This window comes from Rissa tridactyla, unplaced genomic scaffold (assembly GCF_028500815.1).
Source record: "Rissa tridactyla isolate bRisTri1 unplaced genomic scaffold, bRisTri1.patW.cur.20221130 scaffold_33, whole genome shotgun sequence".
NCBI lineage: Eukaryota > Metazoa > Chordata > Aves > Charadriiformes > Laridae > Rissa > Rissa tridactyla.
In genome coordinates this window covers 1,615,070-1,631,429 of record NW_026529545.1, presented here as the reverse complement: position 1 = coordinate 1,631,429, position 16,360 = coordinate 1,615,070, and the positions used below count along the sequence as shown (strand labels likewise).

Sequence of the window (16,360 nt, the reverse complement as noted above, 5' to 3'; positions counted from 1 at the left end):
TGCTCTGAAGGACAGCCCTGGGCACCCCTGGCTGCACACCTGCCTTCATGCCCCTGCAACCATCCCCAGGAGAAGGCAGCCACCGTGTCCTGTCCCTCTGACGGTGCTGCAGGGAAGCCCTGCTCTGCAGCACACCCTTCTCCTCCTCTACACCAGAGAAAGATCCCACAGGCTGTGGGCTACGACAGCTTTATGAGAACCCTTCAGGATCGGCAGCGGCATTGCCCTGCAGCCTCACACTTACCGGGCAGAGGGCTGGGAAGCTTTCTCCCACAGTGAGCTCTCAGCTCTCCTCCCAATCACGACTGCCTTCACGCTCTCTCTGCATTGATGGTCCCATCCTCAGTGCCTGCAGGCAGCGCCCTCAGCCCTGCTGCCTGTTTCACATCAGCTTCCTTTGTCCCAAGAGCCTGGCCCAGCTCAGCACCAGAGGAGCAGCCCAAGGCATTTTAATGACCCCTCGGGTGGGTTTGGGGTGGAGTCCCTGAACCTCAGACACTGAGAGGAAGTTGAAGAAACCTCTCAAGAAGACAAACCCAGATGTAAACTCCAAGGTTTCTTGGAGTGTTAATGGGTCCCACTGAGGACCATTACCAACAAAGCCTCCGCAGGGGCTCATTAGAGCAGAAAACTGGAAGCAATAATGACAGGTAGGTAAAGGGAAATTAAAGGTGGCTCTGATGCTGAGCAAACCTGAAGGTGTTACTCCTTTGGTGTCCCATACCTGCACCTCTTTCTTTGAAGGCGTCCAATTGTCTTTTTGATTTCACCCCAATATCTCACTACCCTTACTGATATCTCTCCATCCTCCCTGGCTGTTCCTGGAAAGACAAAGCCATGGGCTGGTCCAGCCTCCCCCTGGGTGTCCTCTTGTACCACAGCACTGCCCTCGGGGTGACAGTTTCTTCTGGTCATTTCTGGTCTCAACCTCCCAATCCAAACTTTGTGGCATCCTTCTTTTCTCCTGCTTTTTTTTCCACCATGAAGAAAAGCTCCAGCATCTCTGAAACCACCCTTCACACAGTTACAGGTTATGACTGTGACGCTCTGAGCCCCCACTTCACCAGGCTGAAGGAGACCAGGACCCTCAGCCTCCCCTCACGGGGCGTGTGCTTGAGGCCATGAATCCCATATTGGCAGAGCTTCTCTGGACACTCTCCATTCCTCCCCACTTGTCTAGAACAGGAAGCCCCAGTGAGGGGCACACGAGCCCCGAGGTGGCCACTCCAGGTTTCAGTGGAGTGAGATGACAGCTCCCCTGGTGTGGGTGACCCACGCTCCTCCTAATGCAGTGTCCTCCCTACAATATGAACCACCTGTCCCCTACAATACCACCTACAATATAGAAACACCTGCCTTTGAGGTTTCAAAGATCATTTGGTACCAATAATGCGCTACTTTTTGCAAAAAGAGATACATCTCAATTGTATTGGTTAGCCTTTATGTCTATTTAGAATCACAGAATCATAGAATGTGTTGGGTTGGAAGGGACCTCTAAAGGCCACCTAGTCCCACCCCCCTGCAGTAAGCAGGGACATCTTCAACTAGATCAGGTTGCTCAGAGCCTCATCCAGCCTGGCCTTGAACACCTCCAGGGATGGGGCCTCCACCCCCTCTCTGGGCAACCTGGGCCAGTGTCTCACCACCCTAATGGTAAAGAACTTCTTCCCAATGTCTAATCTCAACCCACCCTGCTCTAGTTTAAACCATTGCCCCTTGTCCTATGGCTACATGCCCTTGCAAACAGCCCCTCCCCCACTTTCTTGTAGGCCCCCTTCAGGTACTGGAAGGCCGCTATCAGGTCTCCTCATAGCTTTCTCTTCTCCAGGCTGAACAACCCTACCTGTATCAGACTGTCTTCGTAGGAGAGGTGCTCCAGCCCTCAGATCATCTTTGTGGCCTCCTCTGGACCTGCTCCAACAGGTCCATGTCCTTCTTGTGCTGAGGGCTCCAGAGCTGGACACACTACTCCAGGTGGGGTCTCACAAGAGCAGAGGAGAGGGGCAGAATCACCTCTCTGGATCTGCTGGCCACAGTTCTGTTGTTGCAGCCCTGGATGCGATTGGCCTTCTGGGCTGCAGGCTCACATTGTTGGCTCATGTCCAGCTTTTCACCTACCAGTACCCCCCCGGCTTTTTTCCGCAAGGCTACTCTCTATCACATCATCCCCCAGCCTGTATTGATAACCAGGATTGTCCCGACCCAAGTGTAGGACATTGCACTTGGTCTTCTTGAACTTCATAAGGTTTGCTCAGGCACACCTCTCCAGCTGGTGCAGGTCCCTCTGGATGGCATCCCGTCCCTCTGGCCTGTCAACTGCACCACTCAGCTTGGTGTCATCGGCAAACTTGCTGAGGCTTCACTTGATCCCACTGTCTATGTCATTGATGAAGATATTAAACAGCAATGGTCCCAAGACAGATCCCTGAGGGACACCACTTTTCACCCCTCTGCATCTGGGCATCGAGCCATTGACCACTACTCTCTGGATGTGACCCTCCAGCCAGTTGCTTATCCACCGAACAGTCCTCCCATCAAATCCGTAGTCTCCAACAAGGGAGAAGGATGTTGCGGGGGGACAGTGTCAAAGGCCTTGCAGAAGTTCAGACAGAGGATATCCATTGCTCTTCCCTTGTCCACTGATGCAGTCACTCCATTGGAGAAAGCTGCCAGGTTGGTCAGGCAGAACCTGCCCCTGGTGAAGCCATGCTGGCTGTCTCGAATCACCTCCCCGTCCTCCATGTGCCTTACCATAGCTTCTAGGAGGATTTGTTCCGTGATCTGGCCAGGCACAGAGGTGAGGCTGACAGGGCGGTAGTTCCGGGGTCCTCCTTTCTACCCTTCTTAAAAATGGGTGTAACGTTTCCCTTCTGCCAGTCACTGGGAACTTTACCTGACTGCCATGACTTTTCCAATATCATGGAGAGTGTCTTGGCAACTTCATCAGCCAATTCCCTCAGGGCTCTGGGGTGCATCAGGCCCCATGGACTTGTGTATGTTCAGGTTCCTCAGGTGGTCACAAACTTTGTCTTCACTTACAGTGGGAGGGACTTTGTCCCCCAGGTCCCCGTCTTGAAGTCCTTCAACTTGGGAGGTGTGAGGAGAGAGGCTGGCAGTGAAGACTAAGGCAAAAAAAATTGTTGAGAACCTCAGCCTTCTCCTCATCTCTTGTTACCAGTTTGCCATTCTCAGTCATCAGGGAGAGCACGCTTTCTTTAACCTTCCTTTTCTGGTTTGACCAGCAGGTCCCAACTCAGCCATGCTGGTCTCTTCCCTTTCTTGCTTGATTTCTGACACCTGGGGATCGAGAGCCCTTGTGCTCTATGGAAAGCATCCTTGAAGATCTGCCAGCTCTCTTCTGCCCCCTTGTCCCTGAGGACCATTTCCCAGGGGTTCCTATTGACTAACTCCACGACGATCCGGAGGTTTGCTTTCCTAAAATTCAAGGTCCTGACTACGCTCCTTGTCTGTCACGTATCCCTTAGCACTGTGAACTCCACCAGTGTGTGGTCACTGCACACCAGGCTGCCTCCAATCTTGACATCCCCAGTGAGCTCACTCGCATTGGTAACTGTCAGGTCCAGTATGGCATCCCCTCGGGCAGGGCTGTCTATTTCCTGTCTTAGGAAGTTATTGTCGAGGCACTCCATTAACCTCCTGGATTGTCTACAGCTCACCGTGTTACTTTTCCAGTGGGTGTCAGGGTGGTTGAATCCCACAGCAGGACAAGAGCCTTCGAGCGCGATGCCTCCTGTAGCTGCAGGAAGAAGGCTTCATCAGCAGGTTCCCCTTGATCAGGCGGCCTGTAGTAGACACCAACCACCAGGTTCCCCTTGTTGCCTCGGTCTCTAATGCCTACCCATAAGCTTTTGACTTCCTCTTGGCTGTTCTTTAGGGACATCTCTTCACACTCTATCCCTTGCTTAACAGAGAGGGCAACACCTCTGCCCCTCCTTCCTCAACAGCTTGTAGCCATTGATAGCCACACTCCAGCCATAGGATTCGTCCCACCAGGTTTCAGTAATGGCCACTAGGTCATAGCTTTCCAGCAGCATGGTAGTTTCCAGCTCCTCCTGTTTGTTATCCATGTTGCGTGCGTTTGTGTAGAGGCACTTCAGCTGGGCTGTTGCCTGTGTTACCTTCTTAGAGGAGATCACCTTGAGGTGTTTCACGGGTGTTTCCCTGTTGACTCCAACAACCTCAGAAGCCCCTGGCTCGTCTCTGTAAGACTTTGACTATGATGCAGTGTTCCCAGCATGCCCCCAGGCAACAGGTCAGAGGCCCTCACTAGCGCCCCGTCCCCCTAACCCTGATGTGTTATCCTACAGCTGGTCACAGACAAGCCTGATATTATCATCCCCCTCCCCCTTCACATCTAGTTTAAAGCCCTGTCGATCAGCCCCACAATCTCTTGAGCAAAGACCCTCTTCCCCCTTTGAGAAAGGTGTCTCCCAGGTGATGCCAGCAAGCCCGGTGCCGTGTAGGCCATTCCATTGTCAACAAAACTGAAATTGTGGCAGTGACACCAGCCACGGAGCCATGTATTAATAGACTGGATCCGTCTGTTTCTTCCAATGTCACTGCCTGCAACTGGAAGGAGTGAGGAAAAAATAACCCGTGTCCCAGATTCCCTCACCAACCTTCCCAAGGCCCTGAAGTCCCCCTTGATTGCTCTTGGTCTATAAGTCGCAGCTTCCTCTCCACCTACAAGGAGGATCAGTAATGGGTAATAGGCTGAGGACTGTATCAAGCGAGGAAGTTTCCTGGTGATGTCCTTCACCCGGGCTCCAGGAAGACAGCAGACTTCTCTATGAGGAGGGTCTACCCGGCATATTGGACGCTCTGTTCTCCTCAGGAAGGAGTCACCAATGACCATAACCCTTCTTTTCTTCCTTGTGGTTGTGGTTGTGATACGGGCGGTACGCCATTCTGACTGTGGAGACATCTCTGGTGTGGATTGCCCATCATCCACATCCTCATTTGACTGGCCTTCCTCAACCAGAACCTCATATCTGTTCTTCAGAGGTACTGGGGTGGGGGACAAGGTGGGCAAGGAGGGAATTCGCCTGCTGCCCCGACCATGAATTTCCCTCCATTCACTCTTTGCATTTAGGCTTCTGCCTTCTGCCTGACAGGGCAGGATACAGGGGTCCCTGGATCCCGGTGACTTTCTGATAGGTGCTCCTGCTTCTGTTTCAAGGAGGGCAGAGCCTGGCTCCACCAGTCTGTGTCTTGTTCAGCCTCCCTAATGCTCCTTAACCTTTTGACTTCCTCTCACAGCTCTGCGACCAGGCTGAGCAGATGGTTCACCTGTTCACAAGGCACACAGCAGCTGTTACAGCTGCCCCGCGTTACCAGTGAAAGGCTCTGGCACCCCCTGCAGCCTGTGACCTGGATGGCTGTATGTTCCTGTGGGAGCTCTCTCTGGGTTCCCACATCCATCCTGGCTAAAGTTGAGAGCACGACCTTCTGCCGGGTGGAGACCAGAGCTAAACTCCATCCGAGAGGGTGATGACCGCCTTGTTGTGGTGCTCCCCGGTGACGCCCTGGGTGATGCCCATGCGCTGCGTGCTTACTCAGTGTGCAGTGACCAGGTCGCTGTGCTCCCAAAAGGCTTCTTTTATGAGGGGGGAAGTGGTCCCAGCGAGTACGCCTCCTTTAGATCTGCCGCCGGTGCTGCTGGCTCTGCCCACGCCTCCTCAGCAGACCACCCACGAGAGGCCGGTTCCCAGCACAGGCTGGCCGCTTTTCCCCGCTTCAAAAACCCCCAAAGGAGCCCCTCGCTGGCCCTTTTTGCCATGATTCCCTTCCCCAGTGCGGACTTACCTGCACAGAGATGGTCCCCTCAGCGACTTTCTGTGTGTGCAACTCGATTTAGGAAACTGTTCTAAGTCTTGTGGTTGCGAGTGTCTGATTCGATTCAGGAAACTGTCGTACGTGTCCGGTGAACCTTTCCTTTTTTGAATCTTTAAATATGTCACTGTGTTGGTTATAGCAAATTTTGATAAATCACTTTGAGAACTGGCAAATGATGAAGTATTGTTAGAATCATACGACTTAACCCCGTGTTACTAAATCTGAAATTGCTGCCACCTCAAAGTTGGGCAGGATCCCAAATCAACATTCACAACGAGACTGGACATGAGGAGAAAGAAATGTCCCATGTAGGACAGTGCTGTGACTCCTGAGGTCACCCAGAGGGAGCCTGGATCAGCGCAACGCTGGGTGTTCCAAGGAACAGGCAGGGAGGAAGAAGAGCTGTCAGGAAAGGCGAGGAGATGCCCCAGTGGGAGCAAGGGGAGGAAAGAGGTTGGGTGTCCACAGCCTGCAGGTCTTTGTCCCCTTGGCTGTGGCTGTTGTCTTTGCTACCAAGGCCTGAAAGGAGACACCTTAATCTCATGGAACCGGGGCCTCACTGCTTCCTCGCACCCCCCAGGGAGGCCGGGAGGTGTGGTGCCGTTGTCCTTCACTCGGCATTGCACACCCCACACCTCACTGCCCCAGGAGGAGCCCTGAGCCAGTGTGAGGGACAGGATCCCCCTTCCCAGGGCTGGCCGCTTGGTGGGATAAAATACATCACGGCTTTACTCAGCATCAGCTCCACCTGCACAGTGCCTTTGCCTCCCTGTAATCACAGCCTCCAGTTGCCTGCTCGAACAAATCCATGGGGAGGCTTGGTCTGTCATGGCCCTCAGTGGGGACAATTAATGCTCCAAGACACTTTGGCATTTGCTTCGGACTTGAATTCCTGCACAGGCTGTTCAAGCTCCTCTCAGTATCTGGCATTCCTGGGCTCAGCAGCAAATGCCCCATGGGGCTCGTTAAAGTGCAGAAAACCCTAAGGAGCCACAGCTCTGCCATGATTTTCTTCAGGGCTTCTAGCCTGGTACAGCTCAGTGGAGAGGTCTCAGGAGTCTACTTAAAGTGGAAGGTTTTAAGAAGCACTTAATAAAAAGGTAATTTTTCATTTGGAAAGGGCTTTTCATTAGTCTTTTTATTTTTCCAGAGGAAATGCTTGCAGCTTTCTCCAACTGATACTGAACCAGAGGGTCTCCTAAGGAGGACCGGAGAGGTAGCAACTGCCATCTCCTCGAGGTCCCCCACTGTATGGACAACTTGCCCCCCCACCTCCTCCTCCCCACCGTTTCTCTTGGGGCTGCCTGGGACTTGCATTCTTTTCCTACATCAGACTTGTGCGCTGAGTCTGCAGCTGAATGTTCACAGCTCCTTTGCACCAATTCCTGCCCGATTCCCCCGCAGACTTGGCTGTAAATAGACAAGGGATTCTTATTAAATTTGAACAGCCAGAAGGACAAAATGATACCAATTAATTAAAGAAACCCAATGCTTTCCTCCACTATATGCCAAGTCCAAGCCTCCAATAAGCTCCACCTCCCTCAAACCATCAACATAAAAGAAATATGTTGGAGAGATTGATAGGAAATTCTAAATATACGCACAGTTAGTGCGTTGGCTAAAGAGAGAGTGTGGCAGATTAAGTAAACTGTGCCTTATTCTTGGCCAAATTTCCATCCCAGAGCCTTGTCACCAACTCATGTCTCTAGTCATGTCCCTGCCCGTGTTACATTATGTGCTTGTTAAACAAAACTTTTCTTCTCCAGCAAACTCTAGCAAAACTCTTCCTTGGAGACAGTCTCTCCTCAGAGTCCCCTTGCAACCATACGGTGAATTGAGATGCAAGAATAAACTCATTACAGTTCCTTCACGTTAACAAGCTCCCGGGGGAAAGTCACGCAGTGTGGAGGGCCCTGGCAGGAATAAAGAGTCTTGGAGGTTCAGCAGGGTCTGCTGAGGACTGTGGGTGACGAAGCTGCTTCAGGAAATGGAAGCGTGACTCCCTGGGGACTGGTTAGAGCAGAAAACCAGAGGCAGTGATTTCAGGGTGACAAAGAAAGGAGGCAGAGACATCCTGTGTGCTGTAGCCCACTGGATGTACCCTGCCAATCCAAGGGGTCCAGTGCTAATCCCCAGCTCATTGCAATGGGGATGCTTTTGGTCATCACCACATGAGCTTTCCCTCTGCTCACCACCAGGGCCCATACACGCTGAGTGCCTTCCACACTCTTGCCCCTCAGACTCAGCACGATGCAGCTCCCCCTAAGCCTTTGCCTGGACCCTAACCCTAATCCATCACCTGCAGCTCTCATCTGTAGCCCTTCCCTGAACACCAACGCCAAAGCTGAAGCCCTCACCACATGCCTCACGCCTAAACCCAAACCCAGCTCCTTCGTCCTGTCACCAACTCAGAGATACTTATTGGAGAGGCCAAGACTGGTGGCCGCCTGGGCTGCAGCGTTCAGCCCCTGGTGGAATTCATGATCTGAAGGGATATATGCCAGCTGAAAACTACAGTCAAGACCCTAAACCTTGGGAAAGGAACTCTCAGCTGTTTTGGTCACTGGTAAATGGGACACATGTGACCCTCTGGAAGTGCAAGAAGGCAACGTGCAAGGTCCTGCACCTGGGTCGGGGCAATCCCCAGTATCAATACAGACGGACTGCTGAATGGATTGAGAGCAACCCTGTAGAGAAGGACTTGGGGATGCTAGTGTGTGAAACATTGGACAGGAGCCGTCAACGTGCACTTGCAGCCCAGAAAGCCAATCATAGCCTGGGCTGCATCTACAGAAGCTGGACACAGTACTTGAGGTGTGGCCTCACCGGTGCCAAGTACAGGGGGACGATCACTTCCCTACTTCTGCTCACCACACTGTCCCTGATACAGGCCAGGATGCTGTTGGCCTTCTTGGCCACCTGGGCACACTGCTGGCTCATATTCAGACGGCAGTCGACCAACACCCCCAGGTCCTTTCCTGCAGGGCAGCTCTCCAGCCACTCCTCCCCAGGCTTGTAACGCTGCATGGGGTTGGTGTGACCCAAGTGCAGGACCCGGCACTTGGCCTTGTTGAACCTCAAACCATTGGCCTTGGCCCATCGATCTGGACTCTGCAGATGCCTCTGCAACACCTCTCTACCATGAAGCAGGTTGACACTCCAACCAAACTTGGTGTCATCTGCAAACTTACTGAGGGGTCGATCCCCTCGTTCAGATCATTGATAAAGATCTTAAAGTGAACTGGCCCCAGTACCGAGCCCTGGGGAACAAGCATCAGGGTGACCATCTGCACACAAACATTAACAGCTGACCAAAGGGAGCTTGAGTCCAGGGGCAGCTGGAGAAACGCTGGGATTTGGCCAACAGAAATGTCTTGAAGTTTTTCAAGGAGAAGTGTCCAGTCCTGCATCCCGGGGAAGAATAACCCCAATGCAGCAGAACAGGCTGGGATCTGATGTGCTGAGCAGTGACCCTGCAGAGATGGGCCTGGGCACCCTGAGGGACGCCTCATGAGCCAGTGGTGCACGCTCACTATGAACAAGGCCGGCTGCCTACGGGACTGCAGGAGGAGGAGCGTGTGCCCCCCAGGCAACTTGAGTCACCTTCCCCTTTGACTCAGCACTGCTGTGGCCCAACGCACACAGCTGTGTCCCAGTGTGCGGCTCCCCATTTTGGAGAAGTGGAGAGGACCTGGAGAGTGTCCAGAGGAGGTCTGCCAAGATGGGCTTTAGGGCCCAGTGCACATGTGCTTGGTGGAGAGGCTGAGGGACCTGGGCTTCTCTGGCCCAGTGGCAGGGAGGCTCTGGGCACTATTGGAATAGCCTGAAACTGGTTGGAGGGTTGTTTGTGAGATGATGGATCTTTTCTTTGGTGGGAAACAGCAGGAGAAAGAAATAATGCAACAAAGGTCAGCTTGGGAGGTGGAGACTGGACAGCAGGAGAAAGAAATGCCACTGCAAGGGCAGTGCTGTGCTGCAACAGATCACCCAGAGGGAGTCGGGATCAGCCCAAGGCGTTGTGTTTCAGGAACAGCCAAGGACGATGGAGAGAGATGAGTAAAGGCAGTGAGATGCTGAGGGGAGAGCAAGACGGGGAAGCAGGGGGGATGTCTGCAGCCTGCAGGGGAAGAGGAGCAGATGTGGCACTCCATAGCACAGCCAGGGGAGGAGACGATCAAGGGAGTTGGAAAAGCTGAAAGCCCCCAACAGTGCTTATGTCTTTCTCCTCTTGGCTGTGGCTGTTGTCTGTGCCACCAAGGCTACCAGAAGACACCTTATCCTTACAGCACTAGGGCCTTAGCGCCTCCTCTTCCCCACCCGGGAGCCATCATTCTGTCTTTCTGCCCTTGGCATTGCACGTCCTCCCATCACAATGCCCCAGGAAGAGCCCTGAGCTGTGCTTGTGGGGCAGGATCTCCCTTCCCAGGCTTGGCCCTTTGCCTTCCTCCCACACATTCAGCATTAGCCAGCATCAGAGACACCTCTCCATTGCCTTTGCCTACCTGCCCTCACTGCCTCCAGTTTTCCCTCGAACGAGCCCCCAGGAGCATTTGGCACTAATGGCCCTCAGTGGGACCCATTAACGCCACAAGAAACTTTCAAAATTACATCTGACGTTGACTTCTGGAGAGGTTTCATCAGCTTCCCCTGTGTCTGAGCTTCAGGGACTCAGCACCAAAACCACCAGAGAGGTCAATAAAATGCCTTGGGCTGGTCCTGCTCAGTACAGAAATGGGGGTTGGCCGGGCGGCAGGAATCCCTGTTCGCTGCTCGGGATGGGCATCGGGGGGTAAGCATTTGTACTGCATCACTCCTGGTTTCCTATATTCTTTTACAATGATTGTTATTTTCTTTCCCGTTACTGGTCTATCAAACTGTCTGTATCTCAACCCATGAGATTTTTATTCCTTTTTCTCCCTCTTCTCCCTATCCCTCTGCAGGGGGTCAGGGGCCAGTGAGTCAAGAGCTGCGTGGTCTTTCCCCCCCTGAAAAGGCTCAGAGGTGAGCTGGCTCTGCTCATGTCACTGCAGTTTGAGGACAACCAGGAGTTTCCTTGAGGTTTTCCTGCAGGAATATGCTGAGCAGCTCCTCTGCGTTACAAGTTGATCACAGATGAGGTAACTAGTGAATGGCAGAAGCTGTAACCCCTTTCCCAAATCCCCGCTGCTGTGGAGCAGGGATGACTCCTTGGGAGCCCACAAGCAGAGCTCTGCTCCTCACGGCACACTTGGCCAGCAACAATGAGAGCTCCAACAAGGGCAATGCAGAAAGCTCCCGCAAAAAAGGACACAGGCAAAGTGTGTTTCCGGGGCTTGGGTTTGGAAGGGCAGGCAATGGGAAGAGATTTGCTCAGAGCTGTCCTGACCTGTGAGTGTGCTTTCCTCCTTTGGCAGTACCTCGGGAACAAAGGGATGTGATGTCCAACGGCAGCTCCATCACCCACTTCCTCCTCCTGGCATTCGCAGACAAGCGGGAGCTGCAGCTCTTGCACTTCTGCCTCTTCCTGGGCATCTACCTGGCTGCCCTCCTGGGCAATGGCCTCATCATCACTGCCGTAGCCTGTGACCACCGCCTCCACACCCCCATGTACTTCTTCCTCCTCAACCTCGCCCTCCTCGACCTGGGCTGTATCTCCACCACTCTGCCCAAAGCCATGGTCAACTCCTTCTGGCACACCAGGGACATCTCCTACTCAGGATGTGTTACACAAGTCTTTGTGTTTGTCAGCTTCATCTCAGCAGAGTTTTATCTTCTGACAGTCATGGCCTATGACCGGTATGTTGCCATCTGCAAACCCCTGCACTATGGGTCCCTCCTGGGCAGCAGAGCTTGTGTCCACATGGCAGCAGCTGCCTGGGGCAGTGGCTTTCTCTATGCTCTGCTGCACACAGCTAATACATTTTCAATACCTCTCTGCCAAGGAAATGCTGTGGACCAGTTCTTCTGTGAAGTCCCCCACATCCTCAAGCTCTCCTGCTCAGACTCAGACTACTTCAGGGAAGCTGGCCTTCTGGTGGTTAGTGCTTTTGGTTTTTTGGGATGTTTTGTTTTCATTGTGGTGTCCTATGTGCAGATCTTCAGGGCTGTGATGAGGGTCCCCTCACAGCAGGGAAGACACAAAGCCTTTTCCACGTGCCTCCCTCACCTGACCGTGGTTTCCCTGTTTATCACCACTGGGGTGTTTTCCTACCTGAAGCCGCCCTCCGTCTCCTCTTCATTCCTGAATCTAGTGGTGTCATTTCTGTACTCGGTGGTGCCTCCAGCAGTGAACCCCCTCATCTACAGCATGAGGAACCAGGAGCTCAAGGATGCCCTGAGGAAACTGATTGGACATTTTTCAGCAGCCATGGACTGTGTACCTTCCTCTGCAAAGGATTCCCCGCACCTGGTGTGACAAGTAAGCTTTCCTTATTCATCCCCTCCTCATAAAGTATCCACATGTCTTGTGTGACAGAAAAAAGTTGTGTAAATAAAGACTCAGTCTCTCTGTGTGTTTAAATAAAAAAAATAAACCAGCTAGAACTACTTTTTCTGAGACCCATCAGCAGCAGGGCTGAATAAACGGGAGATGAGAAGACCTTTCTGGCTGCAGCAGCCTGGGGCAGGCTGTCCCAGTGCCACTCTGTCACTGGGGCGGCAGGAGCTGCCTGAGGGTCCCCAGGGCCAGGGCTCTTGTACTGGGCTGGGGAGAGGGGATGGCACAGAGGGGCTGCAGACCCCTCAGAATATCCTGGGGAGGAGGACATAGGGGCCCACTGACTGCCTTTTCCTTGTCTCCAAATGCCCCCCGTCTCTGGGGCTGACCGTCCTCTGCCCCCCAGCAGCTGCCGTGCCCTTCAGGGGGGCTGTGGCTGTGGAGTGAGTGCCCAGAGCTCTGCAGCACCCTGGGGCAGGCTCTGCTGTTGGGCCAGCGCAGACTGGGCTGGGATGGAGAGAGGGCAGGGGAGGTGGCAGAGCTTGGAGGGAGCTGGGCTGGGCTGGAAAGTGCCCAGGAGGGAAAATCCTCGGAGTACGGCTTGTACCGTGTGACCATGCGGGGTGAGGACTCACACCAGAGTGTTTGTGGTGCAGAGCCAGGGCTTGTGGAATTGGTGTCCGTCTCCAGGGTTTGGTAGTGGTGGGGCTGAAGGCATGGGCCTCTGTGAGAAGAGACCAGGGGCTGCTTCCGTGCCAGACAGAGCTGGTTCCAGACGGCTCCAAAAGAAACCCACCGCTGGCCAAAACTGAGCCCATCAACAAGGATGGTGGAACCTCTGTGAGAGTGTATTTAAGAAAGGACACAAGGGCTCGAGTGGGAGAGGAGTGAGGGAAAAACCAGTGTGAGAAACAGCCCTGCAAACACCAGTGTGAGTGAAGAAGGAGGGAGAGGAGGTGCTCCAGGTGCCAGAGCAGATGGTCTCCTGCAGCCTGTGGAGAATACCACAGTAGAGCAGGTATTTCCCTGCAGCCTAAGGAGAGGAGCACAGCGGAGGAGGTAATCCCTGCACTTTGGTGGAGGACCCAACACTGGAGAGGTTGGATATTTCCTGAAAGAATTTCAGCTTGAGGAGAGCCCATGCTGTATCAGGTTTATCTCGAAAGACTGTAGCCAGTAAGAGGGACCCCATGGGAAAAGTGGTAGAAGGAAGGAGCAGCAGAGAGGAATTGTTATGGACTGACCAGGACCCCCATTCCCCATCGCCCTGCACTGCTCAGGGGGAAGGAGGGAGAGGAGTTGGGAACAAAGCAGGAAAGTTCAGCAAGGAAAAAACGTGCGGGAGGAGGCTTTCCAGGTGATAAGGTCTTCCATCGGTCCTATGCTTCTTTGACCCTCAGCCTTTGCAGTTGCACATGCCTGGCTTGCCCACTTAACTTCACTCCTGTCCCCTTTGTACGCGGCCCACACACATATTGGCACGCCCAGCGTAACGTGGCCTCCACCAAAGCTGGAGCCCACCTGGCCTTGGAGGCAGGGAGGGGCCCGGTCCCCTCTGTCCGGGGCTGGGCACAGCTTTTCCCTGGGAACCTCCCTGAGGAGCACTCCTCCTCTGTGTCAGCCTGGGGCCCGGCAGGGGTGGCCCAGGGACAAGGGCTGCTGGGGCAGGGCTGAAGGAGCTCAGCTGGGAGAGCGTTAGACTGAAGATCTAAAGGTGCCTGGTTCAGCCCTGGGCTTCAGCAGTGATTTTTCTCCCTCTGCTTTTTGCAGAGCCCATCTGCCGCCTTCCAGCCTGTCCCAGCCCTGCTTGCTCCTTCACCTCTTGCCAGAGCACTGTCCCTGCCCTGGACCTGCACATCTGCGGCTTCGAAGGAGCCTTCCTCCAGCCCCACAAGTCCCCAGCCTCCCCCTGGGCAGGACTCTCCACTCAGGGCTGCTTTGGGGAGGTCTCCAGCTGTGCCTCCTTCCCTGCTCCACAGGATCGGGATGTGTCCTCTGCGGGGTCTCTGCACGACCCAATTCCTCTCCTCTTTGTCATGCTCAAGGGTGCAGAGTCTGTTCCCCTCCTCAGGCACCTCCTGCACCTTGTCTTCAGTTCCCAGAGCAGAGGCCACTGGACCCATAGTCCCAGGGAGAGGCACTCCCTGGAGCTGCGGCCTGAATGGCAGCATCCTTCCCCCGGGGGGGTGTTGCAGTGAGACCTCTGATGTGCCCAGGACAGCTGACAAAGCCACGCTGAGGATCACCCACCGGAGTGCATGGCCATCGGTATTGTTTAGTCACACGCTGTCCTGAGCAGAATTTCTTGTCCCCCTTTGCCCCCCTGCTCCAATGACTGGTAACACACCAATATGCTCCTCTCTGGGCATCAGCCCCATGGAGATGGACACCTGCCCTTCACCCCACCTCCAGGGATGCTGCGGGGCAGAGGGGTGCAGGAGGAGGCCCGCTACATGGGTGAGGGCGTGTGAGCTTTCTGCCCCCATATTGCCCCATCGCACACCCTGGGGTGCCATCAGAGCCTGGGGGCACCTCACCCCAGGGAGGGCATGTCCCTCACCCTGTTGTACTTCTCCTCCTGTGCCGCTGCGCACAGATGTGGCACACAGGGGGGTTGCCCTTGCCCTGGGGGGCAGAGGAGGCTCAGGAGTTTTCTCCTCTCCATTGGCCCTGGAGGGGGCCAGAGCGTGGGAGCAGCACCTGCAGCCAGAGCCTCCTTCTGCCCCATCGCTCTTCAGAGACGCTGGAGGGGCAGTGCTCTGCAGTGCAGCCCTGTGCCAGGATCAGGCCCCAGCGGAGAGGCACTGCGGACTTCCCCCATCTCAGGAGGGCTCAAGTGCTGTTTGCTGCAGAGGGTCCCTGGGCACCCAGGGGACAACGGGGCTGTGCCTGTCACAGACCCCTCATGGGAGGAGAGTGTCTCCTGCTGGGAAGGCTCCAGAGGGTGTAGCTCAGTGGCAGAGTGCCCACTTTGCATGTGGGAGATCCTGGCTTCCATCCCCAGCATCTCCAAGGGAGTTCTTCCCTGAATGCCCAGCCTCAGGGAAAGGCTGGAGCTGGAGCCTCTGGTCCTCTGCAGGCACTGTGGGCCTGCCCTGCCCAGCCAGGGTCTGGCTGTGGGGTGAGGAGGGCTGTGTGCGCTGCCTCTTTGGAGTCCCCTCTCAGGAGAGAGGCGGGCAGCTGTGCTGGACCTGAGCTCAGCTCACTGCCCTGCACCACACACCCACCCGAGACATGCCCCTTCCCCACCGCCATGTCTTTGGGCTCTGGTTTCCTCCAGCCACCCTCGGGGAGACACTAAAGCACCTGGGCAGGCAAGCACAGCTCTGGCTCAAAGGCTTTTAATAAGAACCGATATGGGGGCCCCTGTGTAAAAACAGGGGAATCAAAATCAAGGAAACCCCTGGCAGTTTCTGCTGCCCGTGGGAAAAGGGAGAGGGTTCCCTGGTGCTCACAGCTCTCCCAGCTGCACAGACCTCTCCTCCCTCCTGGCTGCCCCCAGCTGCACTGCAGGGATGGGCTCTCCTGGCCCGGGGCTCAGGGACTGTTGTGCACTGAGCTCCGGTGTCACAGCCTCTGTGTCCTCAGGGGGATGTGCCACAGACACCTCTTCAGCATCGTCATAGCCCGTGCTCTCTGGGGACAGGGACCAGGCATCCGCCTCAGCTCCGGGGGCACCAGCACCTCTCTGGGAGAGCAGGTTTGGCCCTGCAAGAAGCAAGGCAGGCCATTGCATGTTCACCCCATGGGGTGCCTCTCCTGGGCTGTACATCACCTTCCTCCCTTCTCCTCACCAGTCCTGAGACGTTCAGCTCCCTCTCCCACCCATGGAGCCCCCAAGGAAAAACTCCTGGGGCAGGTTGCCCCATCCCAGCACAGTGGGCTCTCAGTGTGACAGCGATTCATCCAGCACCGGGGATGCCACTCCAGGAACCAGCAGCACTTTCTTTCCCTCTCACCTCCAGGGGTATCCGTGGGTCCAGATCCTTCCTCTGCCACCCTGGGCATTTCGCAGTCTTCCTGCCCAGGGGAAGGATCCTCCCCAGGGTCAGAAACCTCCCTGGCATCATCATAGCCATCAGCTGGGTC

The 16,360-nt window shown here is 54.9% G+C and overlaps 1 protein-coding gene across 1 annotated transcript in view; it reads right to left on the bottom strand.

Annotated features, from left to right (window-relative positions):
* The window catches only part of LOC128903423 (deleted in malignant brain tumors 1 protein-like), a 162,567-nt gene that overhangs the window by 139,252 nt on the left and 6,955 nt on the right, over window positions 1–16,360 (bottom strand). The window contains exon 9 of the mRNA XM_054187434.1: window positions 3,244–3,269. Within this exon, the coding sequence (XP_054043409.1) occupies window positions 3,244–3,269 (26 nt within the window). The remainder of the gene's footprint in view (window positions 1–3,243; window positions 3,270–16,360) is intronic.